The sequence below is a fragment of the Lepisma saccharinum genome, chromosome 12 (genome assembly GCF_977018435.1).
Source record: "Lepisma saccharinum chromosome 12, izLepSacc3.1, whole genome shotgun sequence".
NCBI classification, from domain to species: domain Eukaryota; kingdom Metazoa; phylum Arthropoda; class Insecta; order Zygentoma; family Lepismatidae; genus Lepisma; species Lepisma saccharinum.
Window position 1 is genome coordinate 66427752 of NC_139240.1, and position 26686 is coordinate 66454437.

The window sequence follows — 26686 nt, forward strand, 5'->3', positions numbered from 1 at the left end:
TGCAACGCAGTATAGAGCGATGTCGTGCAATCTGATTACTTGTTGCTGATGTATTTTCCTTTCAACTACAGTGTTCTTTGATTGACTATTACGAACAAGTATACAATTTATGCAAAATGTGATAGCGCTGTTATTAGTTTGACGGATGGTCAAAAGAAAAAAGTATCTAGACATTTCCCTTGTATCGCTAATGAATGGTTTTCAGGATGGGATAACCTACACTGTTGTTTTCCAGCAAGATGGTGCACCACCGCATTTCGCCAGAATCGTTCGGGACTACCTCGCTGACACCTTCCCCGATAGGTAGATCGACCGTGGCTCACCAAGATTTTGGCCAGCTCGCTCTCCAGACCTGACGCCCCTAGACTTTTTGTCTGGGGTTTCATTACGTCTAGGGGCCGGCCCCTGTGACGACGCCAGGGGTCCCGGGATCGAATCCTGGCCTGGGCATGGATATTTGCGAGCGTCCATTCATCAATTTCATCCCCATCTTCGCAAATTAACCAAAAGTGGCACAAAAGCGAAGTAAAATAAAGCACATCGAATCAAATTAGGTCTAGGGTGTACCAAGTAAAGATCAACACCATAGAGCAACTGACACAGCGAATAGATGCAGCAACAGGGGAGATCACGCCAGCTATGTTGGACCATGTGTTCCATGCAAGAAAGGTGGGTGGGTGCTATGCCTAGACTTACACCACATTGAAATGTAATGAGTTTGTCTTCTATTCAGGAACACTTTTAGCAGTAATGTCAATTTTGTCAATAAAATACTATTTGATTAAAATGTAACTAGACTTTTCAATCACCCTGTACATTCAGAATGTACACATATTCAACTGTTTTTCATTTTCTCATTTTAGACATGACTAAAATAGGCAATATAGAACTTATGTATTCATCTCAGAAATTGCCCAAGGGTTTTAAAGCTTAAAAGCCTACATTTTCTGGTTAAGGACCCCCCCCAAAAAACGCATTTTGGGCTGAAAAACACATCTGGAGGCTAAACCTCCTATCCACGTGTTTTATGTTTACACAACACACACATGGCTTCAATGTGGACATGACTTCATCCGGGCCACACGCTGGAGGGAGGGGGGGGGGGTGGAGGCATCATCCCCTTGTGGGTGCAGCTTTGTAATCATAATGAGGAAGCTTTGCTACCGAATAAATAATCGTAATAGGAATATGCATGGGTAATCAGCCGCATCTGCAGCCGAAGAGGAAAGCGAGGCAAAGGGGTATTACGCACGCTGATTGGCTGTAACAATTAACCAACCCTGCTCTACAAGTGTGACCCTAATTAGAAGCGAATGCAATTTGCCTGTACACAGCACCCGGCGAATCGTCCGGGAGCATTTGTTTTGTTACCGAAGAAGTGACTTGTGCCTTTTACCAGCGAACGTATCAGGTTTCACGTTAACGGCAATGACACATATGTGTGTGTGTGTGTGTGTGTGTGTGTGTGTGTGTGTGTGTGTGTGTGTGTGTGTGCGCGCGCGCGCGCTGGGGCGGGGGGTGCGAAGGGGTGTTCTAAAAACGTAGACAGAATAGTAAAGTCTTGGTTGGGTAAGCGCATATCGGTCTCATGGACCATCCTTAAAAACGAACCCTTGAAACAACAAAAAGATACTAAAAATCGTTCAATCCTAAACAATACGCCGACCTCCGCATTAGAGTGGTTAGCACAGTGGTCCTGGGTTTGAATCCACCCCTTTTAGCCTGGGCATGGGTGTTCATCAACCTTATGGGCCTCCCCGATGACGCAGGGGTAACGTCGTCGCGTTGTAATCAAGGGGTCCCGTGTTCGATACCCGGTGGAGGCACGTGGCACAGTGGTTCGGGTCCCACTTTAAACTGTATGCCCAGTCCCGATTAGCCTGTGCATAAAATGGACTAAAAACAACAAATCAATTAACCAATCAACTTTCATCATTTTATCACTCATCCCCATCTTCGCGATTAGTCAAAAGTGGCAGAAAAGCCTTCACAAAAAATTAGTCCCTATCTCAGCTATTCTTGGAACCGAGACACCTTAACTAAGTTACTTTTGAACCAAGTGGGCCTAACGCAGCTAGTCCTGAAGTGAGTGACCCTAACTCAGCTACTCTTGAACCGAGAGATCCTAACTCAGCCAATATTAAACCCAGAGACCCTTATTCTGCTACCTTGGAACAGAGTGACCAAAACTCAAGCTACTGTTGAACAGAGTTGACCTAACTCAGCTACTCTTGGAACAGAGTTGCCATAACTCAGCTACTCTTGGAACAGAGTGACCCTAACTCAGCTACTCTTGGAACAGAGTGACCCTAACTCAGCTACTCTTGGAACAGAGTGACCCTAACTCAGCTACTCTTGGAACAGAGTGACCCTAACTCAGCTAGTCTTGAACCGAGTGAGTGACAAACTCAACTAGTCTTGAACAGAGTGACCCTAAAACAGCTACACTTTCGAACCGAATGGCAATAACTCCACTAATTTTCGCTATTCTTGGAACCAAGTGACTAACTCACCTACATTTCGAAAGTTAGGATACTTTGAACGGCATGTCTCTAAAACTCGATGGGGAAGACATGACCCAGAGCTGAGAGATTCCACCATGAAAATCTCTGCAATAGCATATTTCGTAAAAAGTCATGAAAAAGTTCTTTTGGGGCTGGAATACTTTTAAAACCTTCAAAGATAATATCAACCCACGCGATGTAATAAGGGGGGGAAAAAAACTCCAGTTCACCTTTTTACTTCGCCATTTTGGAACCTTGCCGGTAAACCGAAATGCCACTACGGCTCCTACAGAAACTTCTTTCACCGCTAGCTGTTGCTGCATTCACCGCTCTTTCAGCTTTCAACCGCTGAATCGCACTTCTATCAAAAGTGCCACGTAGCGCGTTGATTTGCCTTTTGTTCACGTTCCGCCGCCAATAGCATGTATTTAGCCTCGGTTGTGCACTTGCTCAATAGATGTCACTGCTATCGAATGACGTGCGGATTCCAGGCATTCAATCTCTTGTACACAAGGATATAGGGAAAACGAGTACGTTTCTCGACTTGAGTTCCGACGACTCCATTATTGGGCAGGACTCAAGACAATGAATCGATTTGCAACTGGATTGGACCGATGTAATGTGCAACTCACAGATGGCTCTGAAATGCAATATTATTTGGAAGCTAGCACCCATGTTTGTTCATGACGTACACTGAACAGTATATATATTGCAATGTTTAGAGATGACAGAAATTGGCAATCTTGCTTCAGTTTTGATCACACAGCACTAAAGCATATCTGTAATGTAAATGTGCAAACAAACAAACCTGTGGCTTTATTCTATTTTATGCAGTACAGGGTGCCACACAAAAATTTTAACCGAAAGTAGTAAGTAGTCATTATTTGCAGCTTCTTAAAATAACAATATAGAGAAATCAATGCAGTGAGGCCTCCTCGATGGCGCAGTGGTAGCGTCGTCACCTTGTAATTAAAGTATCCCAGGTTCGAATCCCATGTTAAACTGTAGGTCCGTTCCGATTAGCCTTACTGTGCATAAGGTGGACTGAAAACGCCAATCAATCAATCAATGTAGTGTTTTTACTTTTCCTTGTCAAGAATGTAAAAAGAAAAATAGCACAGGAATTAAGGAAATGACAGAAGATAATGAAAAATATTATATTTACACTTCATTGTTTTTACACATTCGGTGATTTTTCTGCATACTTATTTTTTGTATATACGAGGCGCGTCCAGAAAGTTCCGATGAGCTATTACGTAAAACAAGAACGATAAGTAATAATTGAAATTTATTGCGTTAGTTACATTGACTCATTTGACATTTGTCGTAGCGTGATACTAAATTTTGTATGCCCGTGTCATGTGTGTCTACTGGCAAGGACTGGTACCTAATGTACCGCATCGTCGCTGACAAAACGTTGTCCTGCCAGAAACTGCTTCAGCTGAAAGGTAGAGACGAAACTCGCTAGGTGCAAGGTCGGGGCTGTATGGGAGGTGGTGCAAGATATCCCACTTGTGAAGCCAAAGAGCCCGCGTGCATTTAGCTGTATGGGAATGTTCACATTGGATCGGCCTTCCGTGAATTGTCTACACCAACGCCCGGTCCCTTCACTTGAACCAATTGCTGTTGGATCTATCTACGCTGGCGTCCGCTTCTCAGCGTGCGAAAGTCTGATTACGCCATGTACAGTGGGATCCATGAGTATTACCGTGCAAATTGTCCATGACTATTTTCGGTAACAGTTTCATACATCGGAGACACAATTCTTCAATTTTACACAAGAAACTACTTACGGAAAGAGTTTCTCCAAGGTGAACAACGTTCGTCGAGGTATTTTCTTTCATCATGGAATATATTTGACCTGGAAATCATGTATTTTTCAAGAGAAATATCTCACCGTCGCAGACTTGCCATTGCTTTCATTTGCTTGCCCTACGACAACCGGATGCTGCGTACGTTTGATGACGTAAGCCCCTGTCAGTGTTTCAACCCCACCTTTTTTTTTTACTATGATTGCCTAACGTAACCAAACCTAACCTAACCTTATCGGAAATAGTTCGTGGGGCTATCCGTGAATGGTTCTTGGGGCTATCCGTGTATGGTTCGTGGGGCTATCCGTCAGCTACCCGTGCATAATGTATAATTTCCACCGGTGACGAACACGATAGTAGGTATTTTTCGGTGAAGAAGGTTGAAACACTGCATACCCACAACGTGAGTCAAGATGTGCCCGTCATATTGCGTGTTCCGAAAGCAAAGAATGGAATAAAAAAAAGCACTGAGAATGTGAAAAATTGCGTTTGTTCTCGTGTAAAAAGCATAATGGCACCTTGAACTATGTTCCGCAATACACAATTGGTAAGTACGAACCATGTGAAACACGAAATATGCGATTTTAATGTGTCTCCGATCTATGAAACTGGTACCCTATTTTCATTAATTTTTCTCTTACATTCTATGTGTTTTAAGCGATGGAGTTTTATGTATGCTGGTGCAGAATTTATTTATTTATTGATTTAGTTTACTTTACTTCGCGTCTTGTGCCTCTTGGCTAATTTGCGAAGATGGGGATGAGTGATGAAATGATGAATGGACATTCACAAACAACCAAGCCCGAGCGGTATTCGAACCCGGGACCCTTGGCGTCGCACCGCGATGTGCTAACCCTCGGCCACAGGGTCCGGCACTGGTGCAGAAGTTGTCAACAGTTTGTTTTGAGTTTTCTTTCCATTCTTGAAGCTCTTATTGGGTCAAATAAAGTGCATGAACATGGTGATGAACAATTTGCACGGTAATACTCATGGATCCCACTGTACCTCGCATTGTCTTCTGACGCCAGGCGGAATGCCTTCGTTGTTAGGCCAAGAGATTTAAACATAACAACGAAAGCATTCCGCGCCTACGTCAAAAGATGAAATACGGCGCTTAACCAAGATGTTTGAGTTTGGTGCGATGAGTCATACCAGTCCGACAACTATAGAGCAACCACAAGGAAAATAACCGCGCACCTTCCCCTTCATCTCGAGCCATAAGGAAGCACGTTCCACTCTACCCCTACCCTCCGCGCAGGAGTCGCGTGTCTGCGAAGGCTCCTTTGCCTGTGGTTCCATCGGAACTTACTTTCTGGACGCCCCTCGTATTTTAGTTTTAGTGGTGACAGTTAAGTCTGGGATGTTCCTTGCTTTGGGATCTTCGCACAAGTACATACACACACGGGGAGGTAGAGAGAAAGAGAGAGAGAGAGGGGGGAGGAAATCCTATTCAATCTGTTCGAAGTCTCTCCACTCCACTTGGAAGAGTGTAGGGTTGCACGGACTATTTCGCTCCAAGCACCGGTAGGAGGGTGTCATTACAACGTTAGGCTTCAGACTACATCCCCGATGGAAGAGACAGAAAAGAAGGTGGGAAAAGGGAGGAGAAGGAAGAAGCAATCTGCAGCAAGGATGCTCGAATTAAGATTCGGTCCAGATGGAAACCTCGCGCCGTTATTATGCAATCAGAAGTCCGGGGAAAAGTTCTTTTTCTTTCTTCCCTAACTTTATATTTTTTTTGTTCTCCTTAAGAGGCCGGATTGATCCTCCACAGAAAAAGAGGTTATGCAGCGTGACTTGAAACCGAAAATTCTCGGAGTAAAAAAGCCCGCAGTAAAACACTGTCGCACTGCAGACTGCATTTATCAGCCACGGAAAACAGGTGATCATTTCTGGGATCAATACGACCATAACTCATCCCTCAACGGTGGCTGTTTTTTTGTTAATGGCATTTACGCCCCCCTCTTCGGGGCAATGCGGAAGGGTATCCGCACGCTGCGGTTCCGAAAGCGACCATGGGCGCCATTTTTATGAACCGCGCGTTCTGGCACCACCATATGCATACGCGTGGAATGCAATTCTTCTTGTGCAATTATGTTTGTGTACAAATTGCAACGAAAAATGGAAGCTAACTCCGTACCAACTAACTGTAGACCAGGCGAAAGAGATGATGCGAGTAGTGATGCGAGACGGCTCCACCAATGAAGTGAGAGAAACGGAATTGTGTAATGGGCGACGGGAGTTACCCGGTTTCCTCCTTCGCTATGCAGCGTTGCAAACTTGTGAAAAGGATAATACCGAACGCACATGGCAAACGGACAGTATTTTTGTCTTCAGGGCCGTACGATTGGTTTAAGAATTTCTTAGGGAAATATTAGGGATAAAACTGCAAGAGCAAATTTTGACAAGCCGTGCATTTACCGTCGTACTAAGGTGTGGACCTTACGGTTGGCAACGCTGCGCTTTCAGTTCTCGATTTTCCTCCTCCTCCTCTGCCGCTATGCGCGGCCCTGCTCTACAGTTACCTGGAACAGGGTATAGAGCAGGACTCGAACCCTGGCCTCGCCTATTTTCATGGTCGTGTGTTTAGAATGGCGTATCATGACAAATCTTAACACAAATACAATACTTTGAATTATGCGATAAGTTATAAAAGTCTAGAAACCGTCCACAATCAAGTGATATGTTCAATGAGACTGGGCTTAACAATTTTACACAGGGAAAAATATGACAATTCCTTACGACTCTCATAGCATAAGCCCATACAACAACTGCTGACACCTGTCAAGAAAAATGATTAATATGAATATGTGGTTCCCATGTTCACCTCCAGAGGAAACCACTGGTGATGCTGAGTAGAGAAAGAATCATTATGAGTACAAAAATAGAGGGTTTAGAAAAAGTGCATTTTATACATAGTGACAGCAAAATATTCCTAAAATTTACCAGGCCGGAAAAATATATACATGTATATTGAATTAAACCTGCGATAAAGTACATGTAACACTAGAAGTTTCGGACAAGAACAGCACTAAGGAAGTCATTAAAGAGAAACAACTGATGGTGTAAAATCTCGAAACCGTAGAGAAAAAAATCTCGCAGTTTACAGGCGCCTTTTATGGAAAACCCTGTAAGACTCACACAGTATTGTTGCTGTCTGACACTTCATTCTGCCTTCATGTATCGGGGTCTTTTTAACAGAATATTCTCAGGGTGTATCCCGCGTACCTCTCCTTTTCATCATTAATTGTTATAACACCCTGTATGACAATAATATACAGGGCGATGCATAACGCTCGGTTTCGAACGTTCATAGAAACAACAAAAAGGTGCATATCAATACATAAAGAATCTCTCCAAGTTCCTTACAGGTGCTAAGATATGTGCACCCCTGGTGATGCGGCAGTCATTAATACCGAAATAAAGCTCCTGTCACACACGTCCCAACACATCACTACCAATACCAGCGACTGCATTCGTGATCCTTACTCGCAGGTGTCCTAATTAAGGTGGCAAAGGGAGTACGAACACGTGATCTTTGATTTAACCCCACAAGAAAAAATCGCATGGGGTTATGTCAGGTGAGCGTGGAGGCCAAGGAAGAAGGAGAGTCATCTCGAAAAGCACGTCCAATCCAACGACATACATTTTTGTTTGTTGCATATCAGTTATTATACTGTAATTGTGTGATGGGGTGTAAGGGGTGGCCCTTCCACGTAGTACGCCGTGGACTGTATTTTGCACACTAACGAGGCTCTGGCGTCTGAACCTACGGCCAGGATAATCCTTCGCAGGGCTGTGTGTGTTTTGTTCTTATATGTGCTGAGTGCCCCTTTACAGCCTAAGCATTCAACCCAAGTGAGAATATTTTAGTCCTCCGACATTACAATTATGTTACATTATATTTTAGTTCTGGTAAGAAGCTGGACCCCGTATAATGTGACGGGTTCAAAATAGCCTAAGTGCTGACGCACCCAAATTTTCAAATTCACTCACTAAATGCAAACTTGGAGAGATTCTTTATGTATTGATATGCCTGATACGCACCTTTCTGCTGTGTGTGTTCTTGTACTATAAACATTCAAAACCCTAGAAGAAATTATGAATCACCCTGTATATATATTACAGAAAACACGACAAATACCACAGCACCAAAACAACATGAACGATACGTCCAAAACACGAAAACCAATTATAAATTAAAACTTAAAATAAAGAAAAAGACAGCCATGTAGCAAATAAAAACGTTAACGGTAAAAAGCAAATTATCCACGTGTAAAACACACACAAAATAAAATTGGCGCACTTACTATCTTCTCCTTGGCAAGGCATTCCTGGGGCCGTCGGCACATTCGGGAACACTGGAAAGCAAATGAGAAAAAACGCCGTGAAAACAAGAAGACTAAAAGCGAAGCATCAAAAATAAATAAACAAACTTAAATTAATTCGTACGCAACTTACCTAACACGTGACCTCGTATCATGGCCAAAATATAGGGTGACGCAAAAGTAGGTGTTCCGAAGTTTTTTCTCATTATTATTGTAGGAGAATTTATATGCAGACGATACAAGTCATACGTGACAGAATGGAATACATTAGCAAACATATAATTTTCGGCTCAGTTTGGCGAAAAAGTATATTTTAATAGTAGCAATAATGGTGGATACGGGCCGAGAATCGGGAACTATGTAGGGGCAAAAGATCGTCTGCTTGTCATTTTGCGTGCCCCGTGTATATGCTTGAACGTAGGACAGCGAAATTCAGGTCAAACGTGGACAAGCATGTGACATCTGTAGCTATCTGGCGAGAGATAAGGGAACTACAGAAATATATGTCTCCATGCACAAAGTGGTACATATTCGATCGGCGGAAATGGTACAATTTCGATCAGCGATGTATACAGTTTGAGTTCCATTACCGTAACGCGTGCAACACAAAGTAAATGCGTTTTTCAATATATTGCTACAGATGCCTCGCAAACGAACACCGAAGAAGGTACATCAACACTATTCTCCCCGAATTCTCGAAAATGCCGTGCAGAGTATTCTTAAGAGAGACATATACGAGGGTGGGCTGAAAAGTAATGCCTGCTATTTTTTGTGACGGTGTAGAGACATTTTGGATTTTGAGCAACCATGCATTGTACTCCTCAGACTTTCTCCCTTCGCCATTCCAAGTTTCAAACTTCTATCACCAGGGGTTGCTGAACTAGAGCGGGGAAAATGGCGGCATGCAACCATACTATGTCGGTGCACCTGAAATTGCGTGTGGTGACCAAGTTTCTAACTGCAGAAAATGTTTCTCCAATTGACAGTCATCAGAGAATGAAGGCTTTTTATGGCAATGAATGTGTAACGTTTGTACTGTATGATGTTGCTCGCAATGAAAACCCCTGCTGAGGAACTCTCAACTCTCAAGAAGTTCTTTGTCACACACATTGAGAGTTGTTCATTGTTGTTCAAAATCCAAAATGTCTTTACACCGTCACAAGAAAATAGCAGGCATTACTTTTCAGCCCACCCTCGTATATACGCGGAGCATCTTTATCATGATCAATTTGCCTCCGTCCAAAACACAGTAACGATGGCATGCTAAGAAGCAGCGGGTGTTCCTTCCCCTTCTAGGATTGATGTTGGCCATCCAACAGTTTTCTCCAAGCAGATGGAAGACGCAATTGTGAAGAGATAGATGTATTTGGAAGGGCGAGGATTTGGATTGACACCGAAGGAAGTCCGGGTAGCTGCGTAACGATGCATGTAGTCAGAGTTATTAAACTAACAGAACGTGCAGTTTGTTTTTATTTTGCTCCTGTAGTCCTACGCCATAGAAGTAGTTGCACTCGTAGTATATATTAAGGATACTGTTTCTTCACTCAATGTTGATCCAAATTGTACCGCACGGTGATCAGATTTGTACCTACCTAGGTACAATTCTAATCAAATTTTATCCGACCGAAATTTCCTTCTTCTGTCTACAGTAGCAGAACTAAAAATGTCATGTTATGCCAGCGTCTTTAGTAAAAGGTAAGCATTTCATTGGCACAAAAACTGTAATTTTTTTTGCTTATTTTTTTCAAGTTATATTGAATTTAATTTTTTGTGATCAAAAATGTACCACCTTCCCTAATTCTAATATTTAATAAACTGCATATCTATAAACAAAAAAAGCATTAACAAAAAATATTATGGTTTTTGTGAGTTTTAGTGAATGATGGTAATTTTTGTAATTACTAAATAACTGCACATACTTCAGCAAAGGAAGTAGTGATTCAATAATAAAATGGTTTCTTGAATTTTAATGATAAAAAAAAAGTGTGGGCCCGGGAGGTCTCATCCTCACAGGACGTTGTTGCAAATAAAGGAACAAAACAAAAAAAATATACGAAAATATTAGCACACAAAATGTCTACAATGAAGAGGCTTGTTGGAGAAAAATGAGTTCTTCAATCTCCTACTCTTGGTAGGCACAAAAACATTAAAATTTTTCTGACTTTTCCAAATTTTTGAACGTTTTTACAAAATTTCCATAAAATTAACAATTTTTAATCTTTTGTTTATTCAAATCTGAATATTTTATCATACATAAAGGTTTAATTATAAATTACAGTTGCGTATACCGTAAATATATTTTTGAAGACTGAATCATGAAAATTACATTAATTAGGTTGGCTGCTAATACCCTTAAAACGATCGTGGTCATTTTTCATAAGATAGTTGGACGGCAAGTGAAACTGACCACTTTTATTGCACCACCCTGTATTAAGGAGAGAGGGTGGGAATGCAGAGATTGCGCGAGGCTGTGGTTGTGACCAAAGCCCCGTAGATCCGAAATTGGAGTCATTTAGCACGAAACGTCCCTGCGGCGAACCAGAGACAAAGGCTTGAATCCGTGAGGCGACCGGAAACGAGCAAGCTAATGGTTTCCGGGGCACGGAGCTGGTATGGTAGGAATTTCCAAAAATCTTAAGCCAACTCCGGACTCTTCCTCATTAGGCAAGTATGCATGGCCGCCCTGGTAAGCCGAAAACCTGCAGGTTCATTTACCCAGAATTCATCGTCTCCTCAGCAACAGCCAGACATCAGGAGTGCGAATCTGGACCGAACTGGCGCTAAATGGGGAGAAAGAAGGGCTAAAATAGGTGAACATGCGCTAAAAGGCTATAAACAGGGACTAAACAGGTGCTACATTCTAAGAAACAGGCATTCTCAAAATTTCTGAGCCACGTACAGTGCTTTGCCAAAATTATTGTATGCAAGCACATTGCTATTCTAATTCGAGTTTCGGATACAATTCCGTATAATCTTGCTTCTCCTGGCTGCTTGGCTATTCGACCCTTTTGGTTAGAATCGTCCGGACTTTGTCTGAGAACAAGGTCTTTCCCAATTGGCATCCGGCAGCCAACTGAGCTCTCGGCCTTGCTTCGCTGCTTATATAGTGTGTGGTGGCAGCATAGGCGGGTGGCGAAAGTCTGAACTACGCCGGTTCAGTATTGCAACTACCTAATAAAATTTTGAACCCAAGCGCCGAGAATTATATTTTAACTTGTAAAAACCACTATAAGCATGTAGTAATACAAATTCAATACCTGTGTGCAAAACTAAGAAGCATTACAATAAAATATAAGCCGCTTATTATACAAGACAAAGGAGTATAACAATACCAGTTTCATATTCGACAACAATTAGTGAATGCGTCCATAAAATACGTTAACTCACTGCGTAGGCCTCACAGGGTTATTTCACCATTTATTCACATACAATATAAATATGGTGACCACACAGGATTGTTGTCTGTTAGTACAAAACAAACGTGGCGTCCACGGTGGGTTGTTACAAGTTTCTTAAGTTTGCTTCCATCTTGTTTCACTTCTCGAAACTCGTTCTGCGAATGAACATTGTGGCGGATAATTTGGCTAGTACTATTTTTGCAAATTACCGTCCTATTGACTCTGCATATGGTATCTCCTATTTTAATTTTGTAAATTCCACCGCTGGTTTTTCACAAATGCGACCACGAGCAATTGCAAAAGCAATTACCCAATAATACCCGAAACTGAAAAGATTATGGCATAAGTGTGTGTGTATGCGTGGCACAAGGGGGGGAGGGAGGGTTTAAACTCAACTCTGACTTTTATTCTTGAACGTAACTTTTTCATCATTATTCTTTATATTAATTTCTTACAATGATTCTTACTTTCGTCACAACTTTTACGTTATTATACGAGTATGTACGCTTCTAAATTTCATTACCTAAAAAAATAACACATTATATTGTAGATAAAACGGTCAAGGAGTCGAAAATGGTCCACAGCCTTAACGTTGCCACGGAAAACAAGATGAAACAAATAAATATGTGTAAATACAAGACATGAAAAAATGTCAAGTATTTGAAAACTGTCTAGTTTCGAACCTAGAATTATAGATTAGTCCAAATTATTGCAAGGAGTTGTGCGAAGTCCATAACCGAGACAGGGATTACTGGAAAATATTCGCGAGTTCTTGGTAAGACATTTCTTCCTCAACATTTTCTGGCCTTTAGTCTAACCGATTAATTCTTTTCAAATTTCAATTTCACTTGCAGATTCTTTGAGAAAATTAAGGGAATTATGGTGATGAACCGTCCCTTGGAAACTGCACAGACAGTTTAAATTTGTCATTCAAATCGAGCTCAACTTTATCGATCAACTTTAAACAACGTCTCTCTCTATCCATGACAAAATAGGCTTATGGGTACCATATAACAAACTGTGGATGTCATTCCGCTAATTACCCATGCAAACGTTATTCCCAAAATCCTCTGCAAGTGAAGAGAACAAGGTAATTTTCACATGGACATGCCTTTCGCGCACAAAATAATTTAAAGCTGAATTAATACGTTAATTCGATTCAATATTATACAGCTTGTGGATGTTTTCGGAAGCATTTTCAATGGGATTATACGCGTAGGCATTACATATTTTATATTACGTACAGGCGACTAAAGAGTAGTATTGGAGAAAAATCAAATTGAATGAGAAATAACAATTTTACTTGGATCTACTTGTATATTACGTAGACACACCACAATGTGTGTTTGTGTGTGTGTAAAGGTAACAAACCTTCTTTGACTTTCTAGGCCAAACTCCGATAGTTCTTCTCCAAGTTTGTCCGCAACTGCCCTTGTGAAACTGGGTCGATGAAGAAATTCAGGGTCGTCCTCAGTGGAGAAGTGGTTAATAGAGCGCGCTAAGATTCAAGGGGTGCCGAGTTTGAATCTCCGGCCTGGGCATGGGAGTTCTTTGTAAGTGTCGCTTCGTCAATTCAAATTATGCTTACAATGTTTTTTGCAAATGAATAATATTAATTTAATAGAGGTGAAAAGGTTTTCAAGGTGTGTCTTTACTGTTTTTCCAGTTTTCTTGCCTTTTGCTTGTTTGAATTCTTCTTATTATTACTAATTATTATTATTTAGTCATTTGCACAACATTGTGGAACCAACTGATATCATCGTAGAGGTGTGTGTGTGTGGGGAGGAGGATGTAAGTTATATGGAAATTAGTGAAAGACGCTTCATGGATGTTCAACGAATCTGTTTCTGTTATCGTTTTAACTACAGCCCTGTAGTCGAATTTTCAACCGTAAGCGGGCCGTGGGAGCGTGGGCGATGCAATCAGCAGCTTGCATTATCCCCGTGTTCCTGCGTTGCCAAATTGTGCAGTGCTCTCAAAAGGCGAAAACAAATGACTGCGTGCTTTAGTTCGCGAATTTGCCGGGGAATTCTCGGCTTGGTTAAGCTGTTTGGTTTGTTTGCACAGATAGCCTTTGGGGGGGGGGGGGTAAGCCCGCCTCCACAGCATATATTCGAGGGTATGCGCTTAATATCTTGGTACCTTGAAATAAACGAGGACGTAAGTTTCCTGAATTTAACGGTTCCCCCTCCTTGACAACTTTATTTTCAATTTAATACATAAATAAAAAAAATAAAAAATACATACAATGGTATCTTCAAAATTATATTATTGTATTGACCCATTCTGGTGACCGGAACAGGTCTTTGGCAAGAATTTTATATTATATATATATATATATATATATATATATGTAAAACTGGACCTACAGTTCAAAGTGGGATCCGAACCGCTGTGCAATGCGCCTCCACCGGGTTTGGTTAAGCTGTATCATGATAACACTTTCAGAGATGTCCTCGCTTTACTTCTGAAATCTTTACCGAGATGCGAGGAAGCTCGTCGAATCGAGTCCGGATCATTTCCACAAGGAATAGAAAGAAATAACGCTCTCCTCCACGTGGACGGATCAAACTAACTCACGTCTCAAACTGACACACTGGTGGCACGTTCGCATGTGTCGACTTGCGTGTGAAAGAAAGCTTGCCGTTAATAACCGTACGCCTCTCGTATGAAATGACCAAAGCTGACCCAGACACCTATAGAATAATATGGAATATTATACAAGAGATCGCAGAAAGCAAATGGCTATACATATCATTAAACTGGCGTTAGAGAAACGCATCAATGTCGCATTCAACCTTTCGGTTGCGAAAGGCTACTAGGAAACTCGTTTCAAAAGCACAGACGAAATCGATGACTTGCGCAACGTTCACTGAGCGAGGGAACGTCTGGTCAAACAATCAGTTTCGTCATCATTTACATAGGGGTGGGGGGTGGGGTGGACTCGTTTCCAAACAAGTGAAAAGCACGCTTCCCGACCCATGTAGCGAACTGGACCTGGCATAGCTAGCGACTATCAATTAGCACGATAGTTTGTTCTGTGCTCGCATGCTGCGAAATTGTGTGAACGGACGTAGCAGTATTTTAGTAATGATTTGGAGCAAGAAATTAAGGATTTGAAGTTTAGACCTTCTCCTAATTTATGCTCCTTACAATGACGTAGGTTACCGATATTGTCTGGTAGGTTTGTCTATCGGTATAGCCTGTTCATCGACTGTCGTATTTATAGGAATACCATATGCAAGATAAGGTTTTATTTCTGTTCCAAACAAATTTAACCCTTTCGGTAATAATTTTCAACAAAGTGTGGGATCCGAACCACAATTTTCATCCATTGGGTATCGAGCTTGGGTTCCCTTGATTACAAAAAGACTACTTTACAGTTATGGCATCAGGGAGGCCCAACATTATTGAAAGCGTGAAAGTTGTAAGGGGTTATGCCAACACACCTCTTTGATCATCCACCGCACAGTCCTGATCTCGCTGAGCAATCATTCTCATTTGATTATTATTCACTTCCAACACTCGCTGTGACGTCACCATGCTTCTCATACACCTAGATATGTCCGTAGCAAATTTCATTACATTACGAACAACTAGTTTGAGGGTCCGAGAACAAGTGAAACACCCTGTAGTATACCGGATGTTTCATAAATAATTGAGGGGTTACAAAAATTTATGGCAAGTAAAATATTGAACTTACGTTAATTAAACCAGTCCAGAACGAACCAGAAACTCAGTTTTTTTGTACACCTACAAATGTGCAATGTGTTCACCACGGGTGACACGGCACACATTGACACGATAGTCTAGTTCTTGCCACACTCTCATCAACATTCGCTTGTCGATAGTGTCCATCGCTGCGATGATACGCTCCCTTAGGGCTGCGAGATATCACGCGGCATCGGTGGGACGAATACCCTGTCTTTAATGAAACCCCACAAAAAGAAGTCACACGGTGTGAGGTCCGGTGATCTTGGGGACCAAAACATTGCACAAAACACTGTGAGTGATGTGGGTGATTTGAGTGTCGCCTGGCGGCAGGGATATGAACTATAGATCGACCACAAGGAAAAAAACCTTGGGACGAGAAGTCCCCGCGCAACTTTCCCTTCTTCCCTCCACCTCGGCCCATAAGGAAGCATGGTCAACTCTCCCCCTCCCCTACTCGCGGGGTTACGGTGCACATGACTCGCGGGTCTGCGCAGGTTGTTTTGCTCGTGGTTCCACTATATCAACTTAACGAAACATACACGCACCAGCTGCTTTCCTCGGTCTTTCTGGACTGGTTTCATTAACGTAGTTTACTTGTAACCCCTTAATTATTTATGAAACACCCTACATATACTAAACTGTAATTCACCCCTTCCAACTGTAACTTTTGGATCCGCCACTGGCTTTAAACGTCCAGCCGAAGCCCCCAGATAATATCGCGCAACAGGACATTTTACACCACGCCGCACTAACGTTAACGAATCAGGAAGTGCGCTTAAGTAATATCGAAACGGAATATTGCCTGCAGAAGCTTCGTAATGCCCTCTACTTGAATATCTCCTGCGCTCGGATATGGGGAAAGAGCTTCACCAGAGCTACGCTCTTTCTTCTTCTCCGTGCCCGCAGAGCCAGGGGAGACCCCGACTCCCTCTGCACGCCACAATATTTTATATGGGGACACTTTATTCCACACAAGTTTGAAAAATTATCCTCGCCTGACGCTTGATATCATCAGTCTTCCTCACTTTAAGCGGGGCCTGCTGTGAATCCCGACGCACATAAGACCTCCGCCCTGCAGAGTTCTGGCTCGTAAAAGCTCTGCATTGCTCCGAGTGTAAGCCAAACCGCCATTATGCACACGGCGGACTCCGTTTTTTAACTTTTAAGAAATTCCATTAAAATTTCACTCGTTTTCCAGCTCGACAACTTTCTGCTGAAGAACGTTCCACTCATCTCTGATCTGTCGCAATAAACATTAATTACATCTTCATAGATTTCATCTTGGACGTGCAGAAATCGAAGCAAATTTTCACCAGGGTTGTCAAGGAACACATAAAATGTAATGGGTTCAATTTAAAAACGGTACAAGTTGCGTTATTGTTTCATTGATCCGGGAATAAAGTTCTCTGGGCCGTATTTAAATTCAGCCGAAAAAAGGTCCCTGGACCGAATTTACAGTAAATTCATCCGGAAAAAAGAGGTTCCTGGACCGAATTTACAGTAAATTCAGCCGAAAAAAGGTCCCTGGACCGAATTTACAGTAAATTCATACGGAAAAAATGTTCCTGGACCGAATTTACAGTAAATTCATACGGAAAAAATGTTCCTGGACCGAATTTACAGTAAATTCATCCGAAAAAAAAGGTTCCTAGACCGAATTTACAGTAAATTCATCCGAAAAAAAAAAGGTTCCTGGACCGAATTTACAGTAAATTCATCCGGAAAAAAGGTTCCTGGACCGAATTTACAGTAAATTCAGCCGAAAAAAGGTCCCTGGACCGAATTTACAGTAAATTCAGCCGAAAAAAAGTCCCTGGACCGAATTTACAGTAAATTCATCCGGAAAAAAGGTTCCTGGACCGAATTGAAATACTTTACAGATAAAAAGGTTCTTTACGGTCCAGAACCCATTTACGCTTGCTGATTTTCTCTCCTGCACCGGAATTGAATTTATTTAAAATTCCTGGACCTTTAGCAACCCTGGGTTTCACTAGGGATGGCCAAATCAGGATAAACTTTTATCAGGATGTCGGATAATTTTCCATCCGGATATTCTATCTCCGTATATTCGGCTGATGTCCGGATCTATCAAATGTGAGCATTGTCCGGATAGTTCTATCGTTTATCCGTTTTACATGCTATCCGTATACACTTTTATTCGTCACGTTCTTATTTCACTGTACGGATATTCTACAAATTCTTCATCAAATTTGTACTATCCGGATTTTCCGTAAAGTAAAAAAAAAAGTAAAGTGTTCCCCTGTGCTTAGCATCACGCCATGAAGGCGTATAGGGGGTGTGGGGGTAACGCCCCACACTTTCTTGATCCGGTCATGAGTGGGGGTGATGTGATCAGCATCACGCCCCTGACCGCCTTTACCCCCAGGGTTTCCCCCAGGTACCCATGTTATTCGACGCTGGGAGGGCGCCGGGGCCGCTTCCAACGTTAGAAAAGTTCCCGGATTTGAACCGGCCGGGGATCGAACCCGGGACCTTGAGCATGGTAGTCAGACGTGTTACCGACTGAGCCACCGGATTTTCCGTTGCATTTGAAACGGATATTGGATAATTTGAAATCCGGATATTCGTTGTACGGATTTTGTGGTCATCCCTAGTTTTAACTTTCATGCCCAGATTTACTTATCGGGACTGGACCTACAGTTTAAAGTGGGATCCGAACCTCCGTGCCTCCATCGTGAATGCAACCACACACAGAAAACTAAATGCATCATATCGATTGATGCACTAAAGTGTGTTTTATGGCTTCTGCGAAGAATCAGATTCACATTTGATGCATTTGGGTGCATTTTTGTATGTCGTGATAGAAACACCAAAGTGCATCATTTGATTCAACTGAGGACTTCCTTCAGTCGAGATGCACTTCGATGCATCAGTTGATGATGTTCCTTGATGCATCTTCCTGCACTTCGTTTGGTCTGAGATACAGAGTTTATGTAGATTAGACGAACGTTTAAGTACATCATCAAAAGAGATGCATTCTGGTGCATCGAAACGGATCAAGGTGTAGGAAAAAAGGTTCCTGGACCGTATTTAAATTGATCTGGTAAAAAGTTCCTGGACCGGAATTGAAATTTATTTAAAATTCCTGGACCTTTAGCAACCTTGCCTTAAACATGAAATGTGGAGGCATCTTTACAGTTCTTCTGGTCACGAAAGCGCCATGTGCTTAATTTATGGACTTTCCCGTGCAGTGGCCAGACAAAACCGTGGTTAATGCAGATCCGCATTGGCTGTAAAGTAAAACCCAGCACCTCACGGCGAAAGATGGCCAATGCTGGAGGATGTTTATTGTCTGTTCCCATCGGTTTTTTTATGCCGACCCTCAAAGGCGTTGATGAACCCAGCTGGCTGGCCTCCGCCCGGCTAGACGTAAAACAATGATCACCTCCGCTATCTCCTATCGCCCGAGAAAGGAAGAAGAAACGCGCATCCACGCCCGGTCTCCGAGGGTCTTCCTTATCGCACAAAACTCGGACACCCTTCGCGTTGCCTGCGTGGAATCAGCAATGACAACTTCATGGTGCTAAACCTAGCACAATTTGAGGTACGTTGACACCTTGCACCCTCCGTTCGCATAATTGGAAAATTTAGCATAATTTGCAAACTTGATTCTCTGGAAGGGAGAAATTAACTTCAAATGACGATAACTTGATAAATTAAAAATAAAATTATATCCAAATCTCATTTCCGGTCCAATCACACCCGCCTCTCTTCATATTTTCCTTATTCTCCCCTGTTTACCTCGCGAGGAACATTTCATGGCAAGAAATCGGCACAAGAAAGTTGTGGGGCGCAAATAAAACAAATGTTCCGCTTTGTAGTCGACGAATCATCTCAAACTTTCTCTAGTTCAATATTGAAGTTATCTCGGCCGGAAAGACTTATAATAACAAATTACTATTACTAATCATCAATAAGAGTAATAATTCATTATTATAATTCTAGATCCTAGCACAATTTTTCAGCATTCAGCACACCTTCACAGATTAAACAGCGCTTTTTCTTATCTCGAGGTTGGCAACACTGCGCGTAATGCTTTCAGTGTTAGGCTAAATGCCTTCGTAATTAGGTTAAGGGGAAGAGTGACAGTTTCACACCAGTTCTGCATTTATTTCAATATGGTCGGAATGGGCACTGCTACTAAAGAAAAAAAATGTCTGGACAAGAGAGTATGAATCTCTCTCCACCTTGCAAGTGGAAACAGTTTTTAAAGTTGATTTAACTGTTGTTTTAAGTCCACTTTATGCACAGAAAGGCTAATAGGGACTGGACCTACAGTTTAAAGTGGGACCCGAACCACTATGTGCCTTACGGTATGTACCGGGTATCGAACCAGGGACCCCCTTGATTACAAGGCGGCGACGCTACCACTGCGCCATCGGGGAGGCGCTTAAAGTTGGCGGAGTGGTTAGCAATCGCGCTACGACGCTAGGGGTCCCGGGTTCGAATCCAGGCCTGGACGTGGATATTTGCTAGTTTAGATTCATAAATTTCATCATATCATCACTCATCCCCATCTTTGCAAATTAGCCAAAAGTGGCACAAGAAGCGAATCAATCAATCAAGGCCCTTAAAGATTATTATTAGAAAATCTCAATATGCTGACCAAGATAGTAATTTATTTTATTATAAAACAAACTTCTAGCAAGGTCTTCTTCAGACTCTGTACCAAGTACAAATGTAACAAGGTACAAACAGGACGATATATATACACACAAAAAATACTCCCCTCCAGACTATTAGAAAGTTGTTCTGGAACATTCTAGCAGGTGGCTTTCCCTTGTCAACTGTACTTTCACCTGGAAGGCTAAACATATTTTCTTCCATCTGGAATGTGGTTGGACTCTTTATCTCACGCTCTTTTTCAGTCATTCTTCTTCCTTCTTCTCTCCTCTTTCTCTCGTCCTTTCCACTCTTTCTAACATCTTTTCCATTCTTTGTTTATCTTCAGTCCCCAATTCCAGTTCATCGTGTCTTCTTCACCTTTCTTCTCTTTCACATGAGGCTAAGCAGATAGGAAGGGAGAAGAGAATACTAGTGAGAAAATGAAAGGAGGCCAAGGAAATGGCTTCAGCCATTCTGGCAGTGTTGCCATACCTGATGCGCATAAGAGCTAAATTTTACCTTAAATGGAACTAAAGTTAGCTAGATTTACGAAGGCTGGATAAAGTGCCTCCCAGGGTAATTTTAGGTGTCAAAGAGATTGGAAAGGGGGGGGGGGTGCTGCTATTACCATTAACTTTAAAGTGATGACAATTTATTCTTAGTTTTCACAGTCTAGATTTGACGGCATCACCCATCTTAATAATCCACTGATGGTCGTATGAAATCGAAAATAAAGGATTCCAGGATAACAATATTATGTCATTTTCAAGTCAGCCACGGCTATAAAAAGTAGCTGGGGAGGTAAGAGGGGATGAGGCGACGCAGCCAATATAACAAAACAGTAAAGTGCTTTGCAGCACGCAATGAAGGCATGGAGTTAGGGCCCCACACTTTCTTGATCACGGCCAAAGGTGGGGGTGATGCGATCAGCACATACCCCTGACCGCCTTTACCCCAGGTACCCACTTTATACGACACTGGGTGGGCGCCGGAGCCGCTTGAAGAGGTGGAAAAAATCCAGGTTCTCCCCCGCCGGAGATCGAACCCGGGTCTCCGGCATGGTAGTCATATGACCAAACGACTGAGCTACCGCGGCTCAATCGATATAATAGCATGTGCAAAATGCATATTCATGGCAAAAGTTAGTCCACGTGCGCCCGTGCACAAAAGAGCCAAATCTGGCTCCTAAATCGCTAAGTTGGCAACAGTGCTCCGAGCCGCCGCCGCAGAGACCCTCCCTCATGCTCTTAAGCTTGTTAGGTTTAATTCTCTTAGCAGAAGTAATACATTTGCAGTGTATTTACGTTAAGAGAACCTAACCTAACAACGAGCTGACGTCAGAAGGCGATGTTGCTAGAGTCTTGTGCAATAAGCGAGACCCGTTCTTCCTGAGAGAGGATGCAATAAACCAGCTCTGGTTGTCGTGAAGAACCCTAAACGAGCTCCCAGCAGCCATTTCGGCAACTGCCCTACAAGATGCGAAGGGGTGTGGGGGGCGGAAGCGCCACTTCTCGTAGCTAACCCCCTTTGCAGCCGGCAGTAGCCTGGTTCAAGACTGGATCTATACGACTTCCTGAGACGGTGCAAGAGGCGATGCCATTTGTAAACTCTGTCCCTTGCAAAGATACTCGAGAGGAACCAGCCACCGTATGAAGTCCACTGGTTGAGTGCGTCCTGATTTATACAGTGGCGGATTAACGACATTCTCTCGTGGGGGTTGATGAGCTGTTTTATTGGTTGTCGTCTGGTAGGATAGCTGAAGCTTTATTGGTAGTTTTAGATATGGGTGGGGCCAGAGTCGATGTTCTGTAGGGTGCTGAGTTTACTGTAAGCTGTACAATGGGCATTTCCCCAGAAAATGCCGACACTTATATGTGCTTTTATAACGTCCCCTCCCACTCTATAATCGTGATAAAACTCAAGTGTAATTCCCTGGTTTCAAGGCGAACTTTCCAAAAATTCAAGAGTCCAGACTGAACTTCTGGACTATCATTCAAGATAAAAGAACTGAGTTTTCCCCTACTATCAATGGTAAAGAATATGGTAGTTATTCAATGTCTTTAATTCGATTGAACTGTATTGTTAGTATTAAAAGTGTAATGCATCTAATTTGCCTGGGAAAGTAACGAAATCAAGTAACAGCTCCAGCCAAGGAAGGTAGGTTACTCTCCCCTGAAGAGCAAATAGAGCATAACACAGTGAAAACTACACAATGAGTCAGCCATCCCTTGAGGATATCAACACCAAAAAATGACATCTTCCTCAAGAGTCGCGCTGAAGAAGAATCGTTTTGGAAATTCGTGCCCAGAGAAAAATTCCCCAATTTGAAAAGATGCAGTGCAATTGTGCATTCATATTTCGGTTCAACATATTGCTGTGAATCGGCGTTCTCTTACCTAAAAATGACTAAGGGTAAACACGTTCCAACATGACAGATGAGCATCTCTAAGATTCCCTAACTCGATTGACGTCCAAAGACTGGTGAACGACAAGCAGGCTCAGACGTCTCACTAACCAAAAGGTAAAGCCATTTCATTTCAACACCTATTACTATTACTTGCATTGTAGCTGTGTTATTTGTATATTTTCCCTACGGTGCTTAACGATTAATAGTAGCTCACTGCCTGTTGTGACAATAAAATGTAGATCACTACTTGATTGAAGTTGGACATGCTTGGTCTAGAGCATCGTTTCTCAACCTATGGGGCGCGACCCACTGCTGGGTCACGAGGGGGCGTTTGGTGGGTCGCCAAATCGGGATCGAAAATGTGTCATAAAAACCTATTACATTTATTTACTTATTTATTTAAATAAAGTTTCAGATACAGTACTGAAATACCATTTTATACTGAAACTGTAGCAACAAGAAAAAAATAACAACGAAACAAGACAATACAAGATGGCAGACAAAAAAAAATGTTACATGTACATTCTTAGTGATTGTCGGAAACTGTGTTCTGACAAGAAAATATTGGTATTTTCAGGCAGGTTATTATATAAGTGGGGGAGCCTATAGTAAAGAGACAGCTGTAGCCTTGTAGCAGGAATGTGAAAGAGCTTTACGTTGCGGGTTGGCCGTGCGGGAACTCGTAGATGAAATTGCTTGACAAGGAATTCTGTTTTAATTTTGGCATTAATGATGTTATGCAAAAAATGTGGTGACTGGATCCTCAAAATAGACATATCTGTTTTATGGAGGTGTCTGAGAGAAGGTATTCTATGGCGAGGAAAAGCTGAGGACAGAATCAATTCTGGAAAGATTAGTTTTAGCAGTATTCAAGAATGGGAGAGATAAAGGATTTGAAAAATATGCTAATGGCTGGTTGGTTTTGGATTTCAGGGAACCTGTACAGAATACCAAGGAGAGGCATGGCTCGTTTAATAGTATATATAATGTGGTCATTGAAGTTTAGCTTTTCGTCGACCATAACACCAACTTCTCCTTGAGAGGGAACCTTTTTGATGGGACTGTTTAAATTACTAATATATATTGTTTTAACCATTTAAATTCAACCCGTGTTGTACGCAGTCTAAACTATCTCTAAATTTCTGATATTCGCGATCTACCATTACTTTTTACCGGCATCTCTCTTATGTTTAACTCAAGGAAATCGGGTATCTGTCGTTTTCGTTTCGGTCGCACCAATGAGTTCTTAATTATCTGTGTGTCACATGCATGTCGACTTAAGGTGTCACTTAATATTTCCGACCGCCATGAGGCATTACAGTTGCTCATGCGGTTATCCTCCTAATTTTTTTTTCAATTTCAGCATGTGTGTTTAGTTAGATGTTAAAGTAGAGTACATTAGTCTTTCAAATTACATATTTACTTTTCTAGAATGAAGTATGTTTAAGTACTCGATGTTAGCAAAAATCTCTCTATATATAAAACTGGATGTATGTGTGTATGTGTGTGTGATTGTTTGTTCAGCAATAACTCTCGAACGCCTGGAGCAATTTCAACCAAACTTGGAACACGTATCACTTGCAACCTGGAAATAAATACTGTGGGAGTAAGACACCCCTGGCACCCCTAGGGGTGAGGTGGGAAGGGGTGACATGTAAAAATAATCGAGAACCACCGATATTAAATTCAGCACAGGCAAGACATCCGTGACTCTATGCAATCCGCACAACAATAGTGTTTCTCGGGTTGTCTAACATTCAGGCTGTGTTGCGAATGGAATCCATCGTTTTCGTGACACTCCCAATGCGGTTCTACTCCAAGTTCATCACCTATCGGCATGGGGGGTGAGAGGGGGTGAAAAATGGAATGCCACAAATGACCTACATTAACGTCGAATCTATAGTTTTCGGAGTCGCTAAGCTAATTGGTGACGACTTTCACGATCACATTTAAAATTAGTTACATTTTACACTATAGTTAGAATTCATTATTTTCCTGTCTAATACAAGATTAGGATAAATAAATACCCGGACAACGTCGGGCAATCAGCTAGTATGATTATAAAGTGGGTGCACACCCCTACAAGTAATTCTGTCGCCGCCCATGCTTATGGATCCCATGAAGTGTAATATCCTTCAAGGTGAGTCTCGGACTGAAAACGTTTGAGAACCACTGGGCTAGAGGGACCACAGACAATAGAACATTTGCAAAACCGCGTGCAGAGAAGAGAGGTAGAGTGCAGCAGGCTTCAATATGGTCCGAGTTGAACGGATGGAGGGGAAGATGCGCGAAGGATTCTGACCGAAGGTTCTTTTGTTTGATATCGCTCTATAAAAGCAGGTGTTTTCTCCATTTCATCCTTACATATCAAGGAGATGTTTTCTCCATTTCATCCTTACATATCAAGGAGATGTTTTCTCCATTTCATCCTTACATATCAAGGAGATGTTTTCTCCATTTCATCCTTACATATCAAGGAGATGTTTTCTCCATTGCATTCTTACATATCAAGGAGATGTTTTCTCCATTGCATCCTTACATATCAAGGAGATGTTTTCTCCATTGCATCCTTACATATCAAGGAGATGTTTTCTCCATTGCATCCTTACATATCAAGGAGATGTTTTCTCCATTTCATCCTTACATATCAAGGAGATGTTTTCTCCATTTCATCCTTACATATCAAGGAGATGTTTTCTCCATTTCATCCTTACATATCAAGGAGATGTTTTCTCCATTTCATCCTTACATATCAATCACCGCCTCTCACAACCAACAATATAAAGGGTCTATGTGATTCCAATGTATCCATAATTCTAATTCAATTAATGTAGTGCAATGTATTCCACTTCGGAAAATTCCTCCTCTACTCCGAGATAAGAAGGAAAGGACAAATTTGTATGTCCGTTTTGGTGTTACTTTCCCCAGCAACTGTCTGGTATCCACCAAAATCCAGTGTCCCTTTTCTGCCGGTTTTGGCTAATTGCGACCGTGAGAATGGGTGATGATTAGATAGAATTGATGAACGGACACTCACATATAACATCCATGCCTAGGGGTGGACTCGAACATGAAACCTTCGGTGGTGGGAGAGAAAGTCTGCCACTAAGCCGACGTCACAAACTTCAGTCAACAAAACATCAAATACAGACTTTACTGACCATTAAAAACAAAACCTGACAAATTACAGAGCACGACGAAAAAAATTACTTTTATTGATTTTACTAACCAATCTCCACCCCTGGATATAGTCAGTCAAAGGGGTATATTATGTTAAACAGAAAAGTGCGAGAAATAACCACAAGTGGTCATTAGCAGAACTCAAATGGGCAACCTAGAAGCAGACTAGCTCGAGCAATGCCGTCTTCAGATATTCCTCAGACAATTCAACTTGTCAACTAGCAGCTGGCTCCTAGGAAGCCTCAACTCTTGAGAAAACATGTCAGAACTCGCATTCCCAATTGGCATTCTGTTCCTCTATACCCGTGAAAGGGGGGATGGAATGTAAATACAATCCATCTCCACTATTTATCCACCTCTCCGTGGGGGAAAAAAGGGAAGACTTTCCACAAGCGAAACACCCCGCTAAAAAAAAAAAAAAAAAAACTTAGCCGTTATTTGAGGAATATGGATCCTTGAATTCCGTAAATGCATAAACTGCATGATTTATTTCCCAATACTGTCAGGTTGAGAGGTATAGGATGTCATTCAGGTATACAGATATGAAGATGGTATATTTCATAGACTTTGTTTGTTTGCTTTTTTAGTTTACTGGACCTACAGCCGAACCCTTTATTACAAGCAGAGTTGTTAACTCTTTAAGGGGAGGAGTTTTTTTTTCTTCTTCTTCAAGATATTCATTTGCAACATTGATTACATGCAAGATACTGGGGAGATA

The 26686-nt window shown here is 42.0% G+C and overlaps 1 protein-coding gene across 6 annotated transcripts in view; it reads right to left on the reverse strand.

The window, feature by feature from the left end:
• The window catches only part of aPKC (protein kinase C iota type), a 705832-nt gene that overhangs the window by 234731 nt on the left and 444415 nt on the right, over window positions 1-26686 (reverse strand). For 5 of the 6 annotated variants that reach the window (XM_083132551.1, XM_083132548.1, XM_083132549.1 and 2 more), the window contains one exon: window positions 8626-8676. The exons of the other annotated variant lie outside the window; for it this stretch is intronic. In XM_083132551.1, coding sequence (XP_082988677.1) covers window positions 8626-8676 — 51 coding nt within the window. The remainder of the gene's footprint in view (window positions 1-8625; window positions 8677-26686) is intronic. 6 annotated transcript variants of the gene reach the window in all.